Source organism: Acipenser ruthenus, chromosome 20, assembly GCF_902713425.1.
Source record: "Acipenser ruthenus chromosome 20, fAciRut3.2 maternal haplotype, whole genome shotgun sequence".
Taxonomy (NCBI): domain Eukaryota; kingdom Metazoa; phylum Chordata; class Actinopteri; order Acipenseriformes; family Acipenseridae; genus Acipenser; species Acipenser ruthenus.
The window spans coordinates 28,814,307-28,833,335 of NC_081208.1; the positions used below are offsets into that span (position 1 = coordinate 28,814,307).

General features: G+C 39.1%; 2 protein-coding genes and 1 long non-coding RNA gene across 4 annotated transcripts; 1 reads left to right on the forward strand and 2 right to left on the reverse strand.

Annotated features, from left to right (window-relative positions):
* Positions 1-1,837: 1,837 nt before the first annotated feature.
* On the forward strand, positions 1,838-8,900 carry LOC117425869 (ZP domain-containing protein-like). 2 transcript variants are annotated; one of them, XM_058993813.1, is made up of 9 exons: positions 1,838-1,958; positions 2,262-2,310; positions 3,718-3,819; positions 3,936-4,144; positions 4,474-4,631; positions 4,863-5,108; positions 6,897-7,059; positions 7,547-7,655; positions 8,437-8,900. In XM_058993813.1, the coding sequence occupies exons 1-9, from the start codon at positions 1,947-1,949 to the stop codon at positions 8,580-8,582; spliced, it is 1,194 nt and encodes a 397-aa protein (XP_058849796.1). In that variant the 5' UTR covers positions 1,838-1,946; the 3' UTR covers positions 8,583-8,900. The 2 variants fall into 2 exon arrangements, with proteins under 2 accessions (XP_058849796.1, XP_058849795.1); XM_058993812.1 differs by lacking the exon at positions 1,838-1,958 and adding an exon at positions 2,061-2,099.
* A 553-nt stretch (positions 8,901-9,453) lies between these two features.
* Positions 9,454-16,710, reverse strand: LOC117425323 (adhesion G-protein coupled receptor G2-like). Its single transcript, XM_034042168.3, has 8 exons — positions 16,594-16,710; positions 15,735-15,774; positions 14,915-15,018; positions 13,526-14,337; positions 12,937-13,039; positions 12,104-12,387; positions 11,009-11,159; positions 9,454-9,812 (listed from the first exon to the last, which is right to left on the reverse strand). The coding sequence occupies exons 4-8, from the start codon at positions 13,935-13,937 to the stop codon at positions 9,794-9,796; spliced, it is 969 nt and encodes a 322-aa protein (XP_033898059.3). The 5' UTR covers positions 13,938-14,337; positions 14,915-15,018; positions 15,735-15,774; positions 16,594-16,710; the 3' UTR covers positions 9,454-9,793.
* A 449-nt stretch (positions 16,711-17,159) lies between these two features.
* LOC131698797 (uncharacterized) lies at positions 17,160-18,803 on the reverse strand. The gene is made up of 3 exons (XR_009307821.1): positions 18,653-18,803; positions 18,071-18,215; positions 17,160-17,294 (listed from the first exon to the last, which is right to left on the reverse strand). It is a non-coding gene; the product is annotated as an uncharacterized LOC131698797 (long non-coding RNA).
* Positions 18,804-19,029: the final 226 nt, after the last annotated feature.

The following is a 19,029-nucleotide window of genomic DNA, read 5'->3' on the forward strand; positions in this document are numbered from 1 at the left end:
ACATTAGGCAATGGTCTGTCAAAGGCATTTACAACATCTTGCCTAACCTAAAGACACATGCTTTTATTTATTTTTTTGTTTAATTAACTTTTCTAACATTTATAAATACAGGGAATGGAAATAACTCCCATTGCATTGCACTTTGATCCAATCCTGGTTTTATTATGAGTTTAATAAGTCTCACTTGAGCTTGTAACCTATACACTGTGGCTAATCAAGTCTGTATTAAAACCTGGAAAAGGTCAAACTGCTATGCAATCATCTTATTCCCATCCCAGTAATATTAAAAGGTTTATGAAATGTGCTAGATTGATCCTGCAATGCACACATAATGCAAGCTCAGCGGCACTATCCAACCAAGACGTTTTAACTACTGTTCCCACTCAATCCAATCCTCAGCTATACCCTGACCTTTATTGAGGAAGTCCACCAAAACATAACTGGGACCTACCTCTCTCCTCATCAGCATAGTCGTTCCTCCAGTTCCCTTCGTCGTTCTCATCATCCTCATCTTCTTGTACACCTCCTGCCCTTGTGGAGCCTCCTCAGGGACCTGGAGCAGAGCAGACACTTAGTGAGGTGACCTCCCTAACCCACAGGGTCTCCAGAGCCATTGTGACTCTCCCTCAAGCACCGCTACCTACCAGCTCAGTCTCTGCAGTCCGACTCAGTCAGCTTCTCACGGATCAGCTTCACGAGGATCGTCTCGGGGGCAGAGGGCACCAGCTAGGATATAGTAAACAGGAAACAATCGGTCAAGGTCTATTCTTTTGTAAGAGGATGTGTGACTGTCATAAAAATAGCCAGAAACAACTTAGAACTCCACTATTGGTTTCATATTCCCGAATTGTTTTTCTGGTTTCTCTCTTTTACATGCATTAAGCAAGGCACAAAAGAGGACAAATTCTGATTCTAAATATTATGTGAAAGTTAAAGTTTGTTTAATTTAGATTTCGGAAGCGCTGTTTTACCTCTTTTTGGAGACACAAGACTACAAGCACCAAAATACCTTTAGTTTAGAAACATCTGAGGAGTTTAACAGAGGGTTTTTTTTTTTTTTTTGGAAAGTGGTATCGTTGGGCAAAATAACAGGTGACATTAATAACACACTATTCCCCAAACAGTCCTAGTGAACCCAGAAGATTAACTAAAATATTGGTGGGAAGCCTATTTTTTGCGAGATAAAATGCAAATAACAACACACAGTTTAAAACGGATCTGTTAAAAATAAATAAATAAATAAATAAATAAATAAATAAATAAATAAATAGGCAGGCACAACTGTCAAAGCGGTGGGGGTCAAGGTTGCCCCAATTGTTTCTATTAACTTGGCTTGTGTTTTTCAGGCACAATAAACGTGGATCAAACGCATGAAAAACACAAGCCAAGTTAGAAAAACAATTGGGGCAACCTTGGCCAGCACCGCTTTGACAATTGTGCGTATTTGCTTTGTGCTGGCAAGTTGCCTCAATGGTTTCTTGAAACTTGGCTTGTGTTTTTGATATCTCTACTTTAAATGGCTGGGCACTTTTGATAACTTGGCGTTTTTTCACATTTCCAATGTGTTTTTGTTTCAGATAATGTATACAGGTAGATCTTTTCTTCTTATACCCCCTAAACACTGCCGGTAAATTAATTGGCGTATTTGTTGCAAGTTTTTGCAAATAACAATGAAGCAAGCTGAATGCATTCATTCTTAATTGAACTGCAAAAAGGTGCGCGTCTTGCCAGTGTCAATAATCACTTCTTAATTAGCAACTGCCTAGTTGTCTAAACGATTTGGGTGTGGAGGGCAATTGAGAACGCGAGTTGCTAATTGTCAAAAAGGTTTATAATGCTTCACGGCCAACTGACATAGACACAGTGGTGTGCTGTATAAAGTTTGGTAACTGGAGTGTCTCGAAATCTACATATATATATATATTTGTATACTGTAATAAAAAAAAATGGAAAAAGCGGTATGTACAAGTATTTATAGGATTTGGGATTTATATTTACAAAAACTGACCGACGTAAATATTTGATTATAATCGAGAATAATTAATTTTTTATCTTGTGTACCTTTCAAAACGTAAATGCTACAAAAACACGTTTTCATTGTAAGTTTTATAGATGTGCTTTCGCGTTTTAACTTTTTGCATGAAAGTTAAAAAAAAAAAAAAAAAAAAAAAAAAAAAAAAGCTCACAGCATCGAGAGTAAATATATTTGTTTGTTTGCTGGCGTGTTTACTGATGCAATATATGTTGTCGTTCATTTCTAGTTCCTTATTGGTGTGTTCCTGCATTGCTGCTTATTCGACTATGGGCTAGGTAAGTGTTGCGTCGCATTTAGTTGGTAATATTATGCAGAGCCGTCCTGCATGGCTTTAGGCCGGTGCTGTAATGCCGGTCAGTCTTCGCGTTCCATTAGAGTTTAATGCTAGCTCTATTTGATCTGTAGTTTGATGTTGCCTTGTTTCCAGAAACTAGCAACGTGTTTCACAGATCAGACTTGTCTTAGCTTTTCAGACTCTCACCTTGTGGCTCGACGAATATGCAGTATGATGTTTGACAGCTGAAACCGTTTTTATTGATGAGTACAGACCTTTATATGATCTGATTCCGTTATCGCTGTAGTACCATCTAAATGCACGATGAATAGGGCTTCTGATTCCGATAAAGCACCCTCGATACAACTAACTGGGAGGCTGTGTGGTCTAGTGGTTAAAGAAAAGGGCTTGTAACCAGGAGGTCCCCGGTTCAAATCCCACCTCCGCCACTGACTCACTGTGTGACCCTGAGCAAGTCACTTAACCTCCTTGTGCTCCGTCTTTCAGGTGAGACGTAATTGTAAGTGACTCTGCAGCATATGCATAGATAGTAGATGCATAGTTCACACACCCTAGTCTCTGTAAGTCGCCTTGGATAAAGGCATCTGCTAAATAAACAAATAATTAAATCGGTGGATGGCCAATAAACACCGGAAAACTGTGGAAATGGTTAAGCCATTCACATTGACTTTACCCTTTTTCTACACATACTATAATACATTCCCTGTGCTGCTGGGCAATATTCAGTTCCTGACTTGCATCTATCTATCATTGATTCGTTCTGAATACTTTAAACCCGCCACAACTATTGAGTCACGGCACATTCCTACATTTCAATTGGAGACTCCGCTTGCGTGATTTAAAACGAGATTATAATCAGGATGGAGGCTTGTTAGCAGGATTTTAAAATTGTACAGGTAAAATACGGCGGGGTTAAGGTTTGTGGCGAAATATACAAAAAAGGCTACACACAAAAACCCTGGAAGACTGCCCGTGCCCATAGGGATTTCGTTGTGGAAGACAACAATGGAAAGAAGGCACAACTTAAGTGTGCAAGTACTGTCGAGTTACTACTATACATATTTTGACAAAAAAAACCGCTCAGGCATTTTGTAAAGTAACCAAAAACATTAATTTCACAGTATATCAAAAACGAAAGCTCCGAAAAAAACCGTTTTACATAAAACTCGAATAGCTAAAAAAAAGCACCGAAAAATACAATAACCCAAAAACATAAGATCAAAAAAAAAAAACCTGTACTGCGATATTAAGGATTTAGACCATGTAACATGTAGTTGGTGGCCTATTAATCATGTGTTTTAAAAATTGGTTCCTGAAAGGCAGTGAAGACAAACTAGGGTTATGGGTGTTTATGTGCAACGTGTACGATAGATTCTTCTTTTTGCAGGTTGCGATCCCAGCGCGTGCAAGGATCCGGGTAATTGTGAGTTGGACTTGGTCAGCGGCAACTGCTCGTGTGTAGCCGGCTTCTATGGAAACGCATGTGATCGTAAGGCACTAAACTAATTTGTCCGCTGTTTTAGGTTTCACGTGTACATTTAATTTGAGAGAGACTATGCTTTTGTTCTCATGCTCTCTCCTTTTGCTATCTCCCCCCTCCACCAGAGCTGCACATGGAGGTGATCTGTGAGAAGGACTTGTTTAAAGTGATGGTGGTGAAGGAGTATTTTGAGTACAACAATATCAGTCTGAGCATGCTGCACCTGCTGAATGTGAACTGCACTGCCTTTGAGGAAGAGCTGGATGGAGTACTGTACTACACAGCTGCCATGAATAATGAGAACTACACCAAGTGTGGCGGGCTGAAACCGCAGGTAAGTGTGGTGGTCTCATTTCTGAACTCCCACAATGGAGAGCTTTCATACTGGTGGCTAAAGTGGTTCTCCAATTCTCCAATTGGAGAAATTCTTTGGTGCAATTACTATTGCGATGATGTGCTAAGGTTCAGATACGTCTTGTAATTCTAATTGATCCCAGATCTGGTGAGATGAAGCGAAGACGGCACATCGGGGCAAATGTGTAAATCCAGTTTGTTACCCTGCTAAACTGTCTCCATTGAAGATGGAAATCATGTGATGCCTAACAGGAAACTGCTAAAGTAGTTGGAGTCCAGTTCCATGACTGACGATGCTGTGTCTCCTAGGTTAATAAGACCCATATCATTTATGCAAATGTGCTGAGTTCTGGAGTCTGGCCAACATCGGTTGTAGTGAGGCAACGACGGGTGGACGTGACGTTCCATTGCGTGTATCCTTACGACAGGACTGTTAGCCTCCCAATGCCCATCCGTCCTTCAAAAAGGTGAGCGAGTTAAGGGTTGCCATTTTTCAACGCTGTCGCCTTTCAGGAGAACTTGCTTTTTAAGATGAACTAACCGGGTCTGTGTGGTCTAAAATAGTGACGTCATTGAGCACTGTATGCAGTAGAAAGTCAAAGGGACATTCTGAGGTGCATGACATTACTTTGACAGTGGTTTATTGACTTCTCTGCTGCCCCATGGCTGAGGAACGGTGTTTCTGTCTTGTTAATCAGTGACTCGCTGATTCGAATGAACCAGAAAGAGGCCACAGTTGGAATTGACATCTACAAGGATGATACCTACAAAGAACCTTACACCACCGTGCCCATCCTGAAGCTCCAAAGCAGTGTCTACATACAGATCACAATCCTCGAGGATGATAGCTTCTTCCGGGTCCGTGTTGTTGACTGCTGGGCGTCGCAGTCCTCTGACCCCGCCGCTGGGCTTGTGGGCCCCAATCAGACTCTCATCTCAGATGGGTAAGCCTCTGGGTTAGTCATGTGCTGTAGAATGTACTGGGATTGGTAAGTTATTATTATTATTTTTATTTCTTAGCAGACGCCCTTATCCAGGGCGACTTGCAATCGTAAGCAAATACATTTCTTGTGTTACAATACAAGTAATACAGTAAGAGCAAGAAATACAATAACTTTTGTTCAAGCAAAGTACAAGTGTGATAAAACACAATTCAATTATACAGCAGATAATAGTGATAGTTACATCAGTATATGATTAAATAGTGATAGTTACATCAGGATATGATTAAATACAAAGTACTACAGGTTAAACACTTGGCAGATTACAGTATTCTGAAGTACAGGATTAAATGCAGTAAAATAGGGGGCAGATAAGAGCAAAATAAAGCACATTTAAATGAAGGGTGATGGTGTCCCAGGATACAAACGGAGGAGTTCTACAGGTGCTGTTTGAAGAGGTGAGTTTTAAGGAGGCGCCGGAATGTGGTCAGGGACTGGGCAGTCCTGACATCTGTAGGAAGGTCATTCCATCACTGCAGAGCAAGGGTGGAGAAGGAGCGGGCTCTGGAGGCAGGGGAGCGTAGCGGAGGTAGAGCCAGTCTTCTAGTGCAGGCAGAGCGGAGAGGTCGAGTGGGGGTGTAGGGAGAGACGAGGGTCTGGAGGTAGCTGGGTGCAGTCTGGTCAAGGCATCTGTAGGCTAGTACAAGAGTCTTGAAATGGATGCGAGCAGTGATCGGGAGCCAGTGGAGTGAGCGAAGCAAGACGGAGAGAACACCAGGCGGGCAGCAGAGTTCTGGATGAGCTGGAGCGGACGGGTGGCGGACGCAGGGAGGCCAGCCAGTAGGGAGTTGCAGTAGTCTAGGCGGGAGAGTACCAAGGTCTGGACCAGGAGCTGGGTAGCGTAGTTGGTGAGGAAGGGTCGGATTCTTCGGATGTTGCTCAGGAAGAATCGGCAAGTGCGTGCCAGAGTGGAGATTTGCTGGGAATAAGAGAGGCAGGGGTCCAGGGTGACTCCTAGGTTCTTAGCGGAAGGAGAGGGAGAGTGTGTGGTAGATTCCAGAGGAACAGAGAGAGAGAGATCAGAGGAGGAAGAGGAGGGAATGAAAAGGAGGTCAGATTTAGAGAGGTTGAGTTTGAGGTGATGCAAGTGCATCCAGGAGGAAATCGCAGACAGATAGAGATATGGGAGGAGATGGTGGGGAAGGAGAGGAAAATCTGAGCAGCATCAGCATAGAAATGGTATGAGAAACCATAGGATGCGATGAGGGGGCCCAGGGAGCGGGTGTAGAGAGAGGACCCAAGACTGACCCTTGGGACTCCAGTTAAGAGGTATATTGTCTTGGTTTCACTTTAACTTGCTGTGATGACTTGGGGTGATTGTGTGTGTGAAACCTGCAAAGAAGCTTTTTTTTTTTTTTTTTTTTTTTTTATATATATATATATATATAAATAAATAAATAAATAAATATATATATATATATATATATATATATATATATAAATATATAAATAAATGAAACTAGTCGATCGCCTATAAAAGTTAGAATTATATTGATTGGTTCCTATTCTGATACTTTCATTTGCAGGGGGGTCCTGGATGTGACATCCATCCTTGTTCTTGGAATGTCTAGTTTTCCTTTTAAATGTAGGAAGTGCTATATATTTGTATTTTAGAAACAAGTTCCAGTTGGTGTCATTTACCCAAATCAGACTACCTTGCCCTATTAGGGCTCTAAGGCTTGTGAAACTAGTCAAACTGCTGTTAAACTTTTTATTCGTCTAACAACGTAGGTGCAAAGCAGATCAAACGCTGATGTTCCATAATACAAATGGAGGAGACCGCTTGGTCCGGTTCAGCTTTGAAATGTTCAGATTTGTGGTCCATCCCTTTGAGTGGTACCTGCACTGCAGAGTGCGTCTCTGTGTCCCAGCCAGCGAGGATGCCTGCGTAGCGGTGAGTACAGCCCTCTTGGTGTCGCTCTTCTATTGCCTGCTTTGCCCCACAGAGCACTAACAAGGAATGAACTGGTGCTGTAGCATGTCTTCCAGTAGAACATAAAGCCCCGAACACTGCCTGTGCATGCTGTGAGAAGTTTACATCGTGATCATACAGTAAATCGGTTTGTGAATATTCCACCACCAGGCCAGCCTGCCTCCTAGTCTTTTGTCTTGACCAGAAGTAGGCTGCTAAGTTGCCCCTTTTTTTTCAGTATTTTCTAGATTTGTTCTAATTCACGTCCATCCAGATTAAAGTAGTGAAATTGTTTTGTTTTACATGTGCTAGAATGGTCCTTGGTTCAGAAGTGGGGCAACCACTGGTCTTGATTAGAAAGGACAGAGTCCAAACATTTGTTCCAACCATGTCCTTAATTATGCATTTGAACTAATGAAAGACCTGACCGTGACATTTATTTTATTTAATTAATGCTGTCGTTCACTAGATCTGCCGCACTAAGAGACGGAACCAAAGGCACGCTTCAGAGAGCGAGGGCCAGGGACTGCTGTCGTACGGTCCCATTAAAGTCAAAATGTCAGAGGACCAAAGACTCGGTAAGTGTTGCCTGCTTGAGATGTGCTAATCATGCATTGGGAAAATTAACTTAATTTTTTTCTCAAGTGGGGTTCTAATTTTAAAGTTCCCTTAAAAGGTAAGGGAATGAATCCAATATATTTAACCAGAATGGCCCGTAGCAAACTCTTGAAGTCCCAAGCACTAGCTCTGTGTGCACCAGTCTTTCTCCCCCCCCCCCCCCCCCCCCCCCAGTAGTTCATGTTTATGCAGTAGAACTTCAGGGGCTGGGACAGGAGTCCCCGTCTGCTTCATTAGTTCTAGTGATGGATGACCATATTTTCCTCCCCATGTTTTGACTAATTTTGATTTGGCTGCTAAACATATTGCAGTAAAAATCTTTTGAATAAAACTAATGTGGCACCCCATCAAATTCCCTATTAAAGGCTGTTCAGTAGAAATGTGTATTTCAGACATGTGGATGCATTGGCTTCATTTGCACATTGGTCATGTTTTATAAATTCTGTAATGTGAATGAATAGTCACTTTTGCCCCTTCTATTCTAATTTGTCGTAACATTAATTTTTATATATAACCACTTTCTCATGTGCATTACAGTTCTATATGTGTTAAATGTAGCTACTTTGTGTAAATATAGGGTTTAAGAGTAAGAACTGTTGGCTCGAATCTTGGCCTTTTCAAACGCTACTTGATTGATGTAAGAATGCCTGCTTAACGTTCTCCTGAATGCATATCAGGCAATGTTAAGTATTCCAAGGTTTATTTTTCCATGCACACGTGTGTGTATTTGTTTCTCCCCAGATCTGCTGTTGGTGGCAGCATTCCCTGCTGGTGCTGTGGTTCTGAGCATCGTGTTTCTCTTCATTCTCATCGCAATTGCTAAAGCTGCCAATAAGAGAGCATCCCAGCTGACCATGAAGATAAAGTCCTTTACAAATGTTGCATAAAAAGAGGAATGACTTTTTTGTTTTTAACTGAAGTATACTGTTAAGAGACCTAAGATTTAGTCTCTTGTAATGCAGAGCAGTCAATGGGTCAAATCTTGGAGGGTTAAGTGACTTTGCAAATTTCAGCTTGTTGGGTTGAAGTCTCTTTTAAAAGATAAAGAACCATATCTGTGTGAATTCTACTGTTTAATTGTCACTTCACTATGTAATAGGAGATGGAACGTTTATTAGCACAACCTTGGTAGGAGAAATGTGTGTGTATCTCAAACCACTGTCACTTTTCACTTAATAAAATGACTTGGATCACATCAAACAATCCTAATAAGTATACTGTCATTGCTGAAACAACTTGATTTATTTGTTATCAATCTGAGGGTATAGGGCGGACTTCAGATGAAACATTAGCATGGCTTTGAAGGCTGCAAGGGTGTTTTTTTGTTTTTTACAAAACTGTTGGTTACAAAACAATGATGTATTCCTGTAAGTGCCAAAATTAAAATGGGGGGGGGGGGGGAGATGTATTCTATACTGATGAAAATGCATTTGGATATTTGGTAAATAGATCCGATCTATTGTTTTGCATCCCAGACAGATTCCCTCCTGAAGGCTCTTATTCCGGTATTCCTAGCATTTATTTATTTTTTTTACTTCCTCCTGCCCCCCATGTATTTCCATAATAAATTGTCTTCTGGTGCAGTACAAACAAATGAGCTAAAAGGAAGTCTACTTGATACACGCCAGTTTAATCTCTTACTAGGCTAGTTAAAGTGTTGAGCACTTTTAAATTCTTACCTCTGTCTTGATCACTTTTTTTGAGTGCTTACTCATTTAGTTCGCTATTTGTTTATGTTAATTCAAATATTGTTCCAATTGCTGTACAAAGTCTATCATAGCAAACACGGATATAGTCTACTGCAGTATATAGTTTATCATAATGAACACAAATATGAGCACACTAGTTACATTAAAAAATTAATTTTAACTTTTTATTTTTTTGTTATTGAGCATCAAATTAATTAATGCCGGTTCAAAAGCTGTTTTACATATACGGATAGTACACATACCAGTACTCGATGTATAAAAATGTTCATTTATGTAAGTCCTCTGTACTCAAATCTTAAAACTATAATCTATTATACAAAGGTGAATATAAACATCCATGTACTCTTTCCACTAACAAACAATGAGACGCAGCGTTCCGGATCAGTGTTTTACAGGACCATTGGAAACCTAAGCATTGCACAAGAAAAAAAAAATACAGTTAATCATACAATTATTTCTAATGGAGAGAAGGCAGAGATAGGTGTCCAGGAGCTCTTGGACCAGGTTTTGGTGTGTTTTCTAGTGTAGAAAACAATGGTTAAAATCCAGTGTAGGACACAGGTGGAACAGGATTGTCAATGCCAGCACCATTCCATAAACAAATGCCACATTTCCACCTGCACCGTGAAACCAGTCTTTAAAATAATATATTAATATATTAATATATATATATATACACACACACACACAGTATATACACATAGTGCTGCTCCTTCATATGGCGTCTCTTTATACAGCAGAACCAGTTACAAGATGACATGGTAATGTAACCGTGCAGATAATTTGTCTGTGCAAATTAAGTTGTTACAGTCCAATTGTAATGACCAGCAAGAACTACAGAAATAAAACTACACTTATACATTACAAGAACTACAGAAATAAAACTACACTTATACATTACAAGAACTACAGAAATAAAACTACACTTATGCATTACAAGAACTACAGAAATAAAACTACACTTATACACTACAAGAACTACAGAAATAAAACTACACTTATACATTACAAGAACTACAGAAATAAAACTACACTTATACATTACAAGAACTACAGAAATAAAACTACACTTATACATTACAAGAACTACAGAAATAAAACTACACTTATACATTATAAGAACTACAGAAATAAAACTACACTTATACATTACAAGAACTACAGAAATAAAACTACACTTATACATTACAAGAACTACAGAAATAAAACTACACTTATACATTACAAGAACTACAGAAATAAAACTACACTTATACATTACAAGAACTACAGAAATAAAACTACACTTATACATTACAAGCAGAACTCTGCAGCTCTGCCCTTTACCAGATTTCCAGAGTGAATATATATATATATATATATATATATATATATATATATGGCAGCACTTCCAAAATATATTTTTAAAACTAGCCATTGTCCTGAAAGTTAAAGAGACTATTACTTATTAAATACATCCTCAGAAATATTAAACAAGTAATCCATAAGCTTTTTTATTTTATGTTTCTATAATAAATTACTGTGCTGGCAATCTGTTGAGCACACTGATACAGTTTTCTATATAGAAAATGTGAATACAATATAGCAAAACAAGGCCTGGTTACTGGTAGGTGTTGATTCCTGGGTAAATGCATGTCTTCTTCTGATTTGAGAGAGAGCTTAGTTCCGCGCCTGTATTGATGTTCTTGGTTGTCTCAGGGTTATTCAGCTTCTTTGATCTACGTGATGCGCAGGTCCACAGAAATATGAAAAATCCTGCCATGAAAAAGCAAGACTTTAATAGATATTTAGTAACAGTACCTTTTCACTTTCATTACCAGCGTCACCACCGCTCCCCTGTATCAGTTTATTCATACATGTGTTTTTTTTTGTTTTTTTTTGGGGGGGGGTTTAAATTAAGTACTGCACTAAAGATTTGCTTCCCCTGGTACATTTATTACATAGATTACTGGCAACACAAAACTTGTCTGGTGCTATTGTTATACGAAGGGGGGGAGGGGGATCAGGAGAATTGTGAAATACAAAGGGGACCCTTGAATTAATCTAAAAGGTACCACTATCATTTAACATTTAATTACTAACAGTGTGGTGTATGTGAGTCTATTTTTGTCTTGTGCTGTAAGTAAAATCGCAGGTTTGTTGGTGTAAAATCTGTGTTTTAATATTGAAATACTGGTGGTATTTAATACAGAAAAGCTCACTAACAAAAGGAACACATTGCTCACTGCTGCCCTCTAGAAGAATCAAACTGGTACAACCACACCTGCAGACCTTTGCATTATAAAAGCTTATAATTTAGCAGTTTTTCCATGGCTATACTATGCATTTATCAATCAATCAATCAAAAAAAATTATATAGCGTCTTTCATGGCACAACCGTCTCAAATCACGTAAAAAAAATAAAATAAAAGGAAAAAGGTTTGTAAAACAAGGCCAAACAATATTTACCATAGTTTACCATGGTTGCCATGTTTCTATTTGAATATTCTTTACCTATGTTTTACAATGCTTTCCCTGTGCTTTATAACCACTATAAGCGTTGTGGTTAAGCAAGATGGGCTGAATGGCCTCCTCTCGTTTGTAAACGTTCTTATGTTCTTATGTAAGCTTGCGGTGTGCATTGTGGGCAGGATTGCATGAAGCCCCTGCCCTGTTGCACATGATGACATGGGATGTTTGCAGACATGACAAGCGCTTACCCTGCAGGGAGTTGAAGATGCTGAAGAGGTATAGGACAGGAATGGTGAAAATCCCGAATCCAAGGAAAGCCAGCCCCCAGGTTGTTCCCAACAAGCAGGACATCCCAAACACGGTGAAGACGTCTTTCCAGACGGCTCTTCTGTTCGGGAGTGTGCTTCCAAACCTCCGTAGCTGAACGATCTTTGCTGCCACCGTAATGAGTATTCCCGTGTTGAACAGAAATATGATTGCAAAATAGGAGAGATTTAAACCGTAGAAAAAGCTTTGGTTGGTTATCCAGCACCTGAAACAAAAACCAAGCGTGTGTAAAATACACCTTCCCTTCATACATAAAAAAGATGGTTAATATAAGTTTAAAGATTCATAGCTATTAACAGTTATTATATGCAAAAACAAATGACCTAAAATGAATTCCCAAAAAAGAAGAAGATATTGCAGATACGAAACGTATAAACATGCTGGATAAACCGCCCTCATATACCATGAGTTTAACTTATGATCAATGACTAGTACTACAGAAGTTCCCAGCAAGTTTCATCACATTTGGGCTGGCACGTCTCTAGATACATGTAAGTGTGACATGCAGACAGACAGACAGACAGACAGACAGACAGACAGACAGACAGACAGACAGACAGAGCTGCTTGTGCTAAAGGAGCTTCATCACTACAGAACAAGAGGATGTCTTGATATTTGCAAAACCTACATGCAGAATAATCTGCCAAGCTATTTACAGAATAAGGCAAGTGTCAGTATCAGCAATGGTCAGTATGTACTGTAATGCAAGGCAGAATGAATTGCACTGTGCTAACAAAAAAAAACAGTCACTTACATTTTACTGTCTTGGTTGGTTGAGTTGTGGATTGTCACTCCAATAGACCCATAGAAGTCGTTTCTGACACAAATGCTCATCCCAATAATTATGGCTGGGATTCCTGCAATTGGATAGTACCATGGTCAAAGAGATTTCAATAGAGCTGTGTTGAATTACGTCAGATCATTTTTTAACAGATAAGTAAGAGGTATTGGGCAAAACATTTACCACCGTGCTAAGTGCTGATGTTAAAAAGATTCACATAAATAACTCAAGAGACTCATTTAGGAGCTCCTGCCACATGCGCCTTAGTTTTATTTTTTATTTGCCAAATCTGTAACATACAAGTTTGAGTTCTGCTTTACAAAACGGTTAACTATGTTAAACTATGGTGTTCCACTTGACCTCATGAGAAAATAAGCAGAAAATATCAGGCAGCGATATTCAGATGTTACTCCTGTGAAATGCTATTATAATTCAGAATAATTTCCATCCATTGATTTGTGTGTTTACGCTTGGGAAATATTGCAAAATCACCGTGCAAGGGAACACACACGTTTATTTTGCAAAATAGTCGTGCTGTAACTCAGGTCATCTGTACTCTTACCCCAGCCAAAGAGTGATAACTTGGCGATGTAGTGTCGGATGTAGGTGTTGAAGACCTTGACCATGAGGAGGTACAGATGAATGGCCTCGACGGCCATCCAGCTGAAGCAGCAGAGGAGGAAGTAATGCATGAGGATGGCAATGGCTTTGCAGACGCCGTTTTGATTCATGTTGGCCAGCCACTCATTGAGCAGGAAGCTCATGTTGAGCAGGTAGAGGGCAGCGCTCAGGCACACGTGGATTGTGGTCGAATGATCCTGTTTGGGGTTCCTAGCCAAAAAGAAATTCATTAAGGCAGCATCCACCCAAAAAAATACAATTTCATGACTGAAATTAACTGGGGAACTAAAAAAAAAAAATTGAACTTGAAAGGACTTCCAGGGAAACAAAATAAAGCATTCAAAGCCACTCATAAAAGTTTACAGTGATATTTTTTGCAATTTTCCCATGCGTTTCCTATGGTTACACTGTGTATTTACCATAGTTTACCCTGGATCTCCACATGTCTTAATGTGCTTTACCATACCTCATTGGTCTTTTACCAGTGATTTACCATGCTTTCACTATGCTTTACTACACTTTGCTATGCTTTTACTATGGTAAACTTGTAACAGGAGAAGATGGAGTTTGTGTGAGCCACAGTGGTGTAAAATGAGAGCAATAGCAAGTGAAAAGGAACTAACTGAATACCCACCTGATTATAAAGTACATGAGCACAGAGATTGCTGTAAAAACTGCAGAGAGTCCAGTGCCAATGTATGAAATAACTGTCAGTATTTCCCAGTTCTTCGAATCTATGCCTTTTATTGGCACCTGTGAAACACAATGCAAAGCACATATTCATTTAGATATTATTTAGATTTTGTGTCGCCTGGCTAAAATGCAATGGCCCCTTTTCCAAGGAAAAGGAAACTAAAGCAAGTAGACACACACAGAAGAAGCCATTACCTGAAACCTCATTCTAGTTTGAGCTTTAGACATTATTATTGATCAAACTGCAGAATAAACTGCAACCACACTTCAGAAACAGCCAGGACCGGGTTTATTAACACCTTTTAACAAAAATAATCAAACAAGGATTTCTAAAAGGAAACAAAAAAAAAAGCTTTACTTGAAGTGCTAGAACACTATGATCAATGGGGGCCCAGTCTGACATATTTTTCAATAACGGTATATTCACAAAACCTTATGATTCTTTTTTTTTTTTCAGGGAGCTGTCAAGACGTTTCTTATTAGTTTATCAAAGTGAACTTTAATAACAACAGCCCTTAAAAAAAAAAAAAACATTCCTTAAAACACTCTTTAATGTTTTGTCAATATTTTCCTTTATGAATTTCTGGGTAAAACAGAAACAGAAAAAGATACAAAGATCAAACTGAGCATGCAGTACCATGAGCACAGCAAAGGCAGTCATGTGGTCGCAGGTACAGACTGTTATTGCATCTGTTTCATTGGCCTTTTGGCATCCTTTGTCACTCCACAGTGGACTATCAGCTGCATAGAGAGGGTAATTAACACAGGAAACTAAACAGAATCAAGGGCTTTACTTTTGTTTTAAAATTAGAAATCCAATGTTAATGTTACAAAATGATAAACAAGCAAATCCACAGTGTTTAAGAGCCATCTTCTATAACTTCAAAACACTTAATCCAGCTGCTTATCTTCGTTTCTTATAGTTTTGGCTTAAGTGACCATGCCGAGTGGGTTGGTTCTAGTTTTAAACATTAATGTATTTTTCTCCTTTCAGAAATGGAGTCCTTGGAGGCTGGAGTAGACACATTGAAAACATGGCCCATTCCTGTGTGACTAGATCCTTCCAAATAAAAAACGTATACCCGTGTCACGGAATATATGTTCCCACCCCCCCGAATATCCGTACCCCCTAGAAACCAATATTCGAAATATTTGTACCCCCGTCATCTTCGTTTACACCAGTAAACCACGCCCCATACTCTCATTTTAAGAGATGCAGCCCCAAGCTGGCCTCTTCAAGTTACTTTTTGAAACACTGACCCGTGACAGGTCTGCAGATGCTTCATTGTCCTTTTTTGCAGTTTTCCCTTGCTTATGCATTTATTATAGCGTACCCTGGTTTGCCTTGCTTATGGGGATATGCTTTAACATGCCTCGCTATTCTTTGCTATGCTTTTACTATGGGAAACTTTTGTAAGGATGTGTTATAAAAGAAAAAATATATATATTAAATGTACCTGTTGTTTCATCATAAAACAAGCACTCTGTTTTTTGGTTCTGAAAGGAAGAGAAAGGGAGAATTGAGACGACTGAACTGAACAAAGAAGCACACAGAACACACACACGTACACACACACACACGTACACACACACACACACACACACTCTCACACACACACACACGTACACACACACACACACACACACACACACACACATGTTTGCATTCCTATACTTCTCATTGACTCTCGCTATATTTTTATTTACTATTTCTAACTCCAGTCAGACAAAACTCCACACAGGGTGAAAGACGACCACAAAAATATTTTGGCACTTTTGTTTTTTAAAATGCATATTTAGTTCTTAAAAACGTGTTTTACAAAGTGGGGACGTCCCCACAACATTATTTTCAGGAGACTTTGTGGGGACATTTTCTCAAATTTCGTCCACACATTGATAGTAAAACCTGCCCACACACCCATATGGTTGTTTATAGCGCTTATGAGGACTTTTCATTGACGCCCCTACACTGTAGATTTCTTATTGTAAGGTGCAGAGGGGCCTGAGGTTATGACAAAACAATAATACAATAATGAAAGTTACAGGGGCTAAAGGTAATACTGCTGCATTTTGTTTGTTTGACATTTCTGTTTAAACATCACAGGGTCTTGGCTTTTGTCCTCATAGGGTCGGTTTTGTTTCCTTCCAATCAGCAAGCACTATAAACGAGCCCCCACACACGCACACGCGCGCACACGCACGCACACACGCACACCACATGCACACGCGCACACGCGCGCACGCACGCACACACGCACGTCACATGCACACACAGATGCGCACACGCACACACGCACACCACACGCACACACTTACCTTTGAAATATCATAGAGTGGGAAATACATATTAACTGGAGTTGTCAAGTTTGAGGTGCTGCTCTGGGGTTGAATGACCAGAATACGAGTCACCAAACTCACAACCGTCTTGTTCTCTTGAGGCTGTGGAAAAAGGAAAAGTCGAGAGAGATTTCAGTTGCCTCAGCAAACACAAAATTATGCCTACAGCAACAGGCTCAGTTGAGAGATCTCCGGTCGTTTATAACACATTGTGAAGGAGAGGAGAAAGTGTCTTAGTTAGGAACTCATTGCCTTATTCTATTGGAAAAGATTATTTGGTCAATATTTTAAAATCAAGATTAAAGGCTTGTTATAGCTTATTCTAAACCTGACTTACAAATATGATGGTTTTTCATTCTTTTTAATTTCCTGTTTTCTTTAATTGTTTTATTTAGATTGTATTATTATTATTATTATTATTATTATTATTATTATTATTATTACTTTGTAATGGTACTACTTTTTGATATATTAATAAAATTAATTGAAGTTGAAATTGAAATGAAATAGATACCATGTATTTCTTCACAGGAGGCGCGTCTTACCTCGAACTGGGCGGATGAATTGTAAACTATGACAGCGACCCTCCTGTACCCATCATCCATCTGCTGGCCCTTGAGTATTGCTTCGGTCGGCAGGATTATTCTTGGTGTGAAGTTCCTCTGCTTCTCAGAGGAAAACTGGATGCAATAAGAATGGAGCAAAAATAAGCATGTGTTATTTTACAACGAAAGAGCTACCTGGCAGTAAAGTATCCTCAACTCAGTCTCTCTTCTATAAGAGAGGAAGAGCAGCGTGGCTGCTGCCAAGTCTCTTGCACAAAAAGAATCACCTTGGACCATATATTAACTTGTTGTAAATTATAAATACAGAACTCATTGTACTCATATGTAGGTTAAGTGTTATACTAGCATTACTTGGTAATATATTTTTTATATATCCCCTTCACTCTCAAATGTGTTCTTTTTAGAAATATGCAGTTTGTGTGATCTCTATGGAGTTCATAAAGTTACCCTGCCATAACTCTGAATAAAACATATATGCATTGTAAAATAGATACATGGATAGGAAAGTTAACAAGGTACAATTGTGCACACAGGGACTGCAGGGGGCATTTTAATTGCAGAGTGATGTATGCACTGTAACTGTACCATTCATCCAATATGCATTTCTTAAATGATTTACCATTGGCACAGGAATTTCTATTTTAATTGCAGAGTGATGTATGCACTGTAACTGTACCATTCATCCAATATGCATTTCTTAAATGATTTACCATTGGCACAGGAATTTCTATTTTAATTGCAGAGTGATTTATGCACTGTAACTGTACCGTTCATCCAATATGCATTTCTTAAATGATTTACCATTGGCACAGGAATTTCTATTTTAATTGCAGAGTGATGTATGCACTGTAACTAGCGTTCATCCAATATGCATTTCTTAAATGATTTACCATTGGCACAGGAATTTCTATTTCCACTTCTTCAGAAACATTTATTTTATTCACAGACAATATTATTATATCATTAAGGTTGTAGTCTTTTCTGATGCCTTCAAAATGTTCAGCAGATAAATACTTTAAAATAGAGTTTTGCAGTCTGTAAGAGAAAATAAAAAAGGAGAGGATTAAGCCTAAAAAAATGGGCTGACTGTCTGCTTTTCCCATTGACAAATTTAGTGATTTTATATCATAGTTAATCTAATAAACAGTATCAGATCTTCAAATCTGTTAGCACTATAACATTGATCAACACATAAAAACTGATCTAATTATTGATTGAGACAAAATACCACCCCTGTCAAATTCAAACAATTACCAGCAAGCTAGCAAGAGTCTGGCTTTACCAAAACATGTGCTGATTAAAAACATCAGCGTTTCTTTTGTACTGTAGAGTGAGTGTGACCAGCTGGTCAGATTGTACCACCTTGCACAGGACAGAGCAGCAATGGTCATTGCTGGAACTTTCAACTGGGATTCCTCTTGAAATGAAGAAAATGAAAGGGAAGAATCACCCAATCGATGCTCTTAACTTACTGGGTATATTTGTACAGCAATTGACAGTGTCCTAACTTTCCCGGGCACTCTTTTTCCATGAGTGTCAGTTTCCATAATGTATTCCATGGCTTTCCTGACTCGTTCTTCAGATTTTCAAGCCTGTTGCCAACGTGGGTACACTCACATAATGTTATTTCACATGAAGAGGCTGCTGTAGAAGACACCAACCACGGAAGACAGTCAGTCAGCAATCAAAAAAACAAATATTCAATTCAGTAAAATCGGACAGACAAAGAGACACAAAAACATTGTATAATGAATCTGCAAACACAGATGTTGTTCTGTAGATCAAACCAGTATCCCTGTAAAGTATACAGCCATTACCTAATTTTGATCAGCCACTTACACTAGCCTAC

Excerpts from the sequence above, each read along its gene's own strand:
- LOC117425869 (XM_058993812.1), top strand. The coding sequence starts at position 2,076 with ATGCTACAAAAACACGTTTTCATT. Across the intron at positions 4,632-4,862 it reads CCCATCCGTCCTTCAAAAAG|TGACTCGCTGATTCGAATGA; the intron begins GTGAGCGAGTTA and ends CTTGTTAATCAG. Across the intron at positions 7,060-7,546 it reads GCGAGGATGCCTGCGTAGCG|ATCTGCCGCACTAAGAGACG; the intron begins GTGAGTACAGCC and ends GTCGTTCACTAG.
- LOC117425323 (XM_034042168.3), bottom strand. The coding sequence starts at position 13,937 with ATGAGTGGCTTTGAATGCTTTATTTTGTTTCCCTGGAAGTCCTTTCAA. Across the intron at positions 12,388-12,936 it reads ACCAACCAAGACAGTAAAAT|GTGCTGGATAACCAACCAAA; the intron begins GTAAGTGACTGT and ends TTTTTGTTTCAG. Across the intron at positions 11,160-12,103 it reads CATCTTCAACTCCCTGCAGG|GATTTTTCATATTTCTGTGG; the intron begins GTAAGCGCTTGT and ends TTTTCATGGCAG.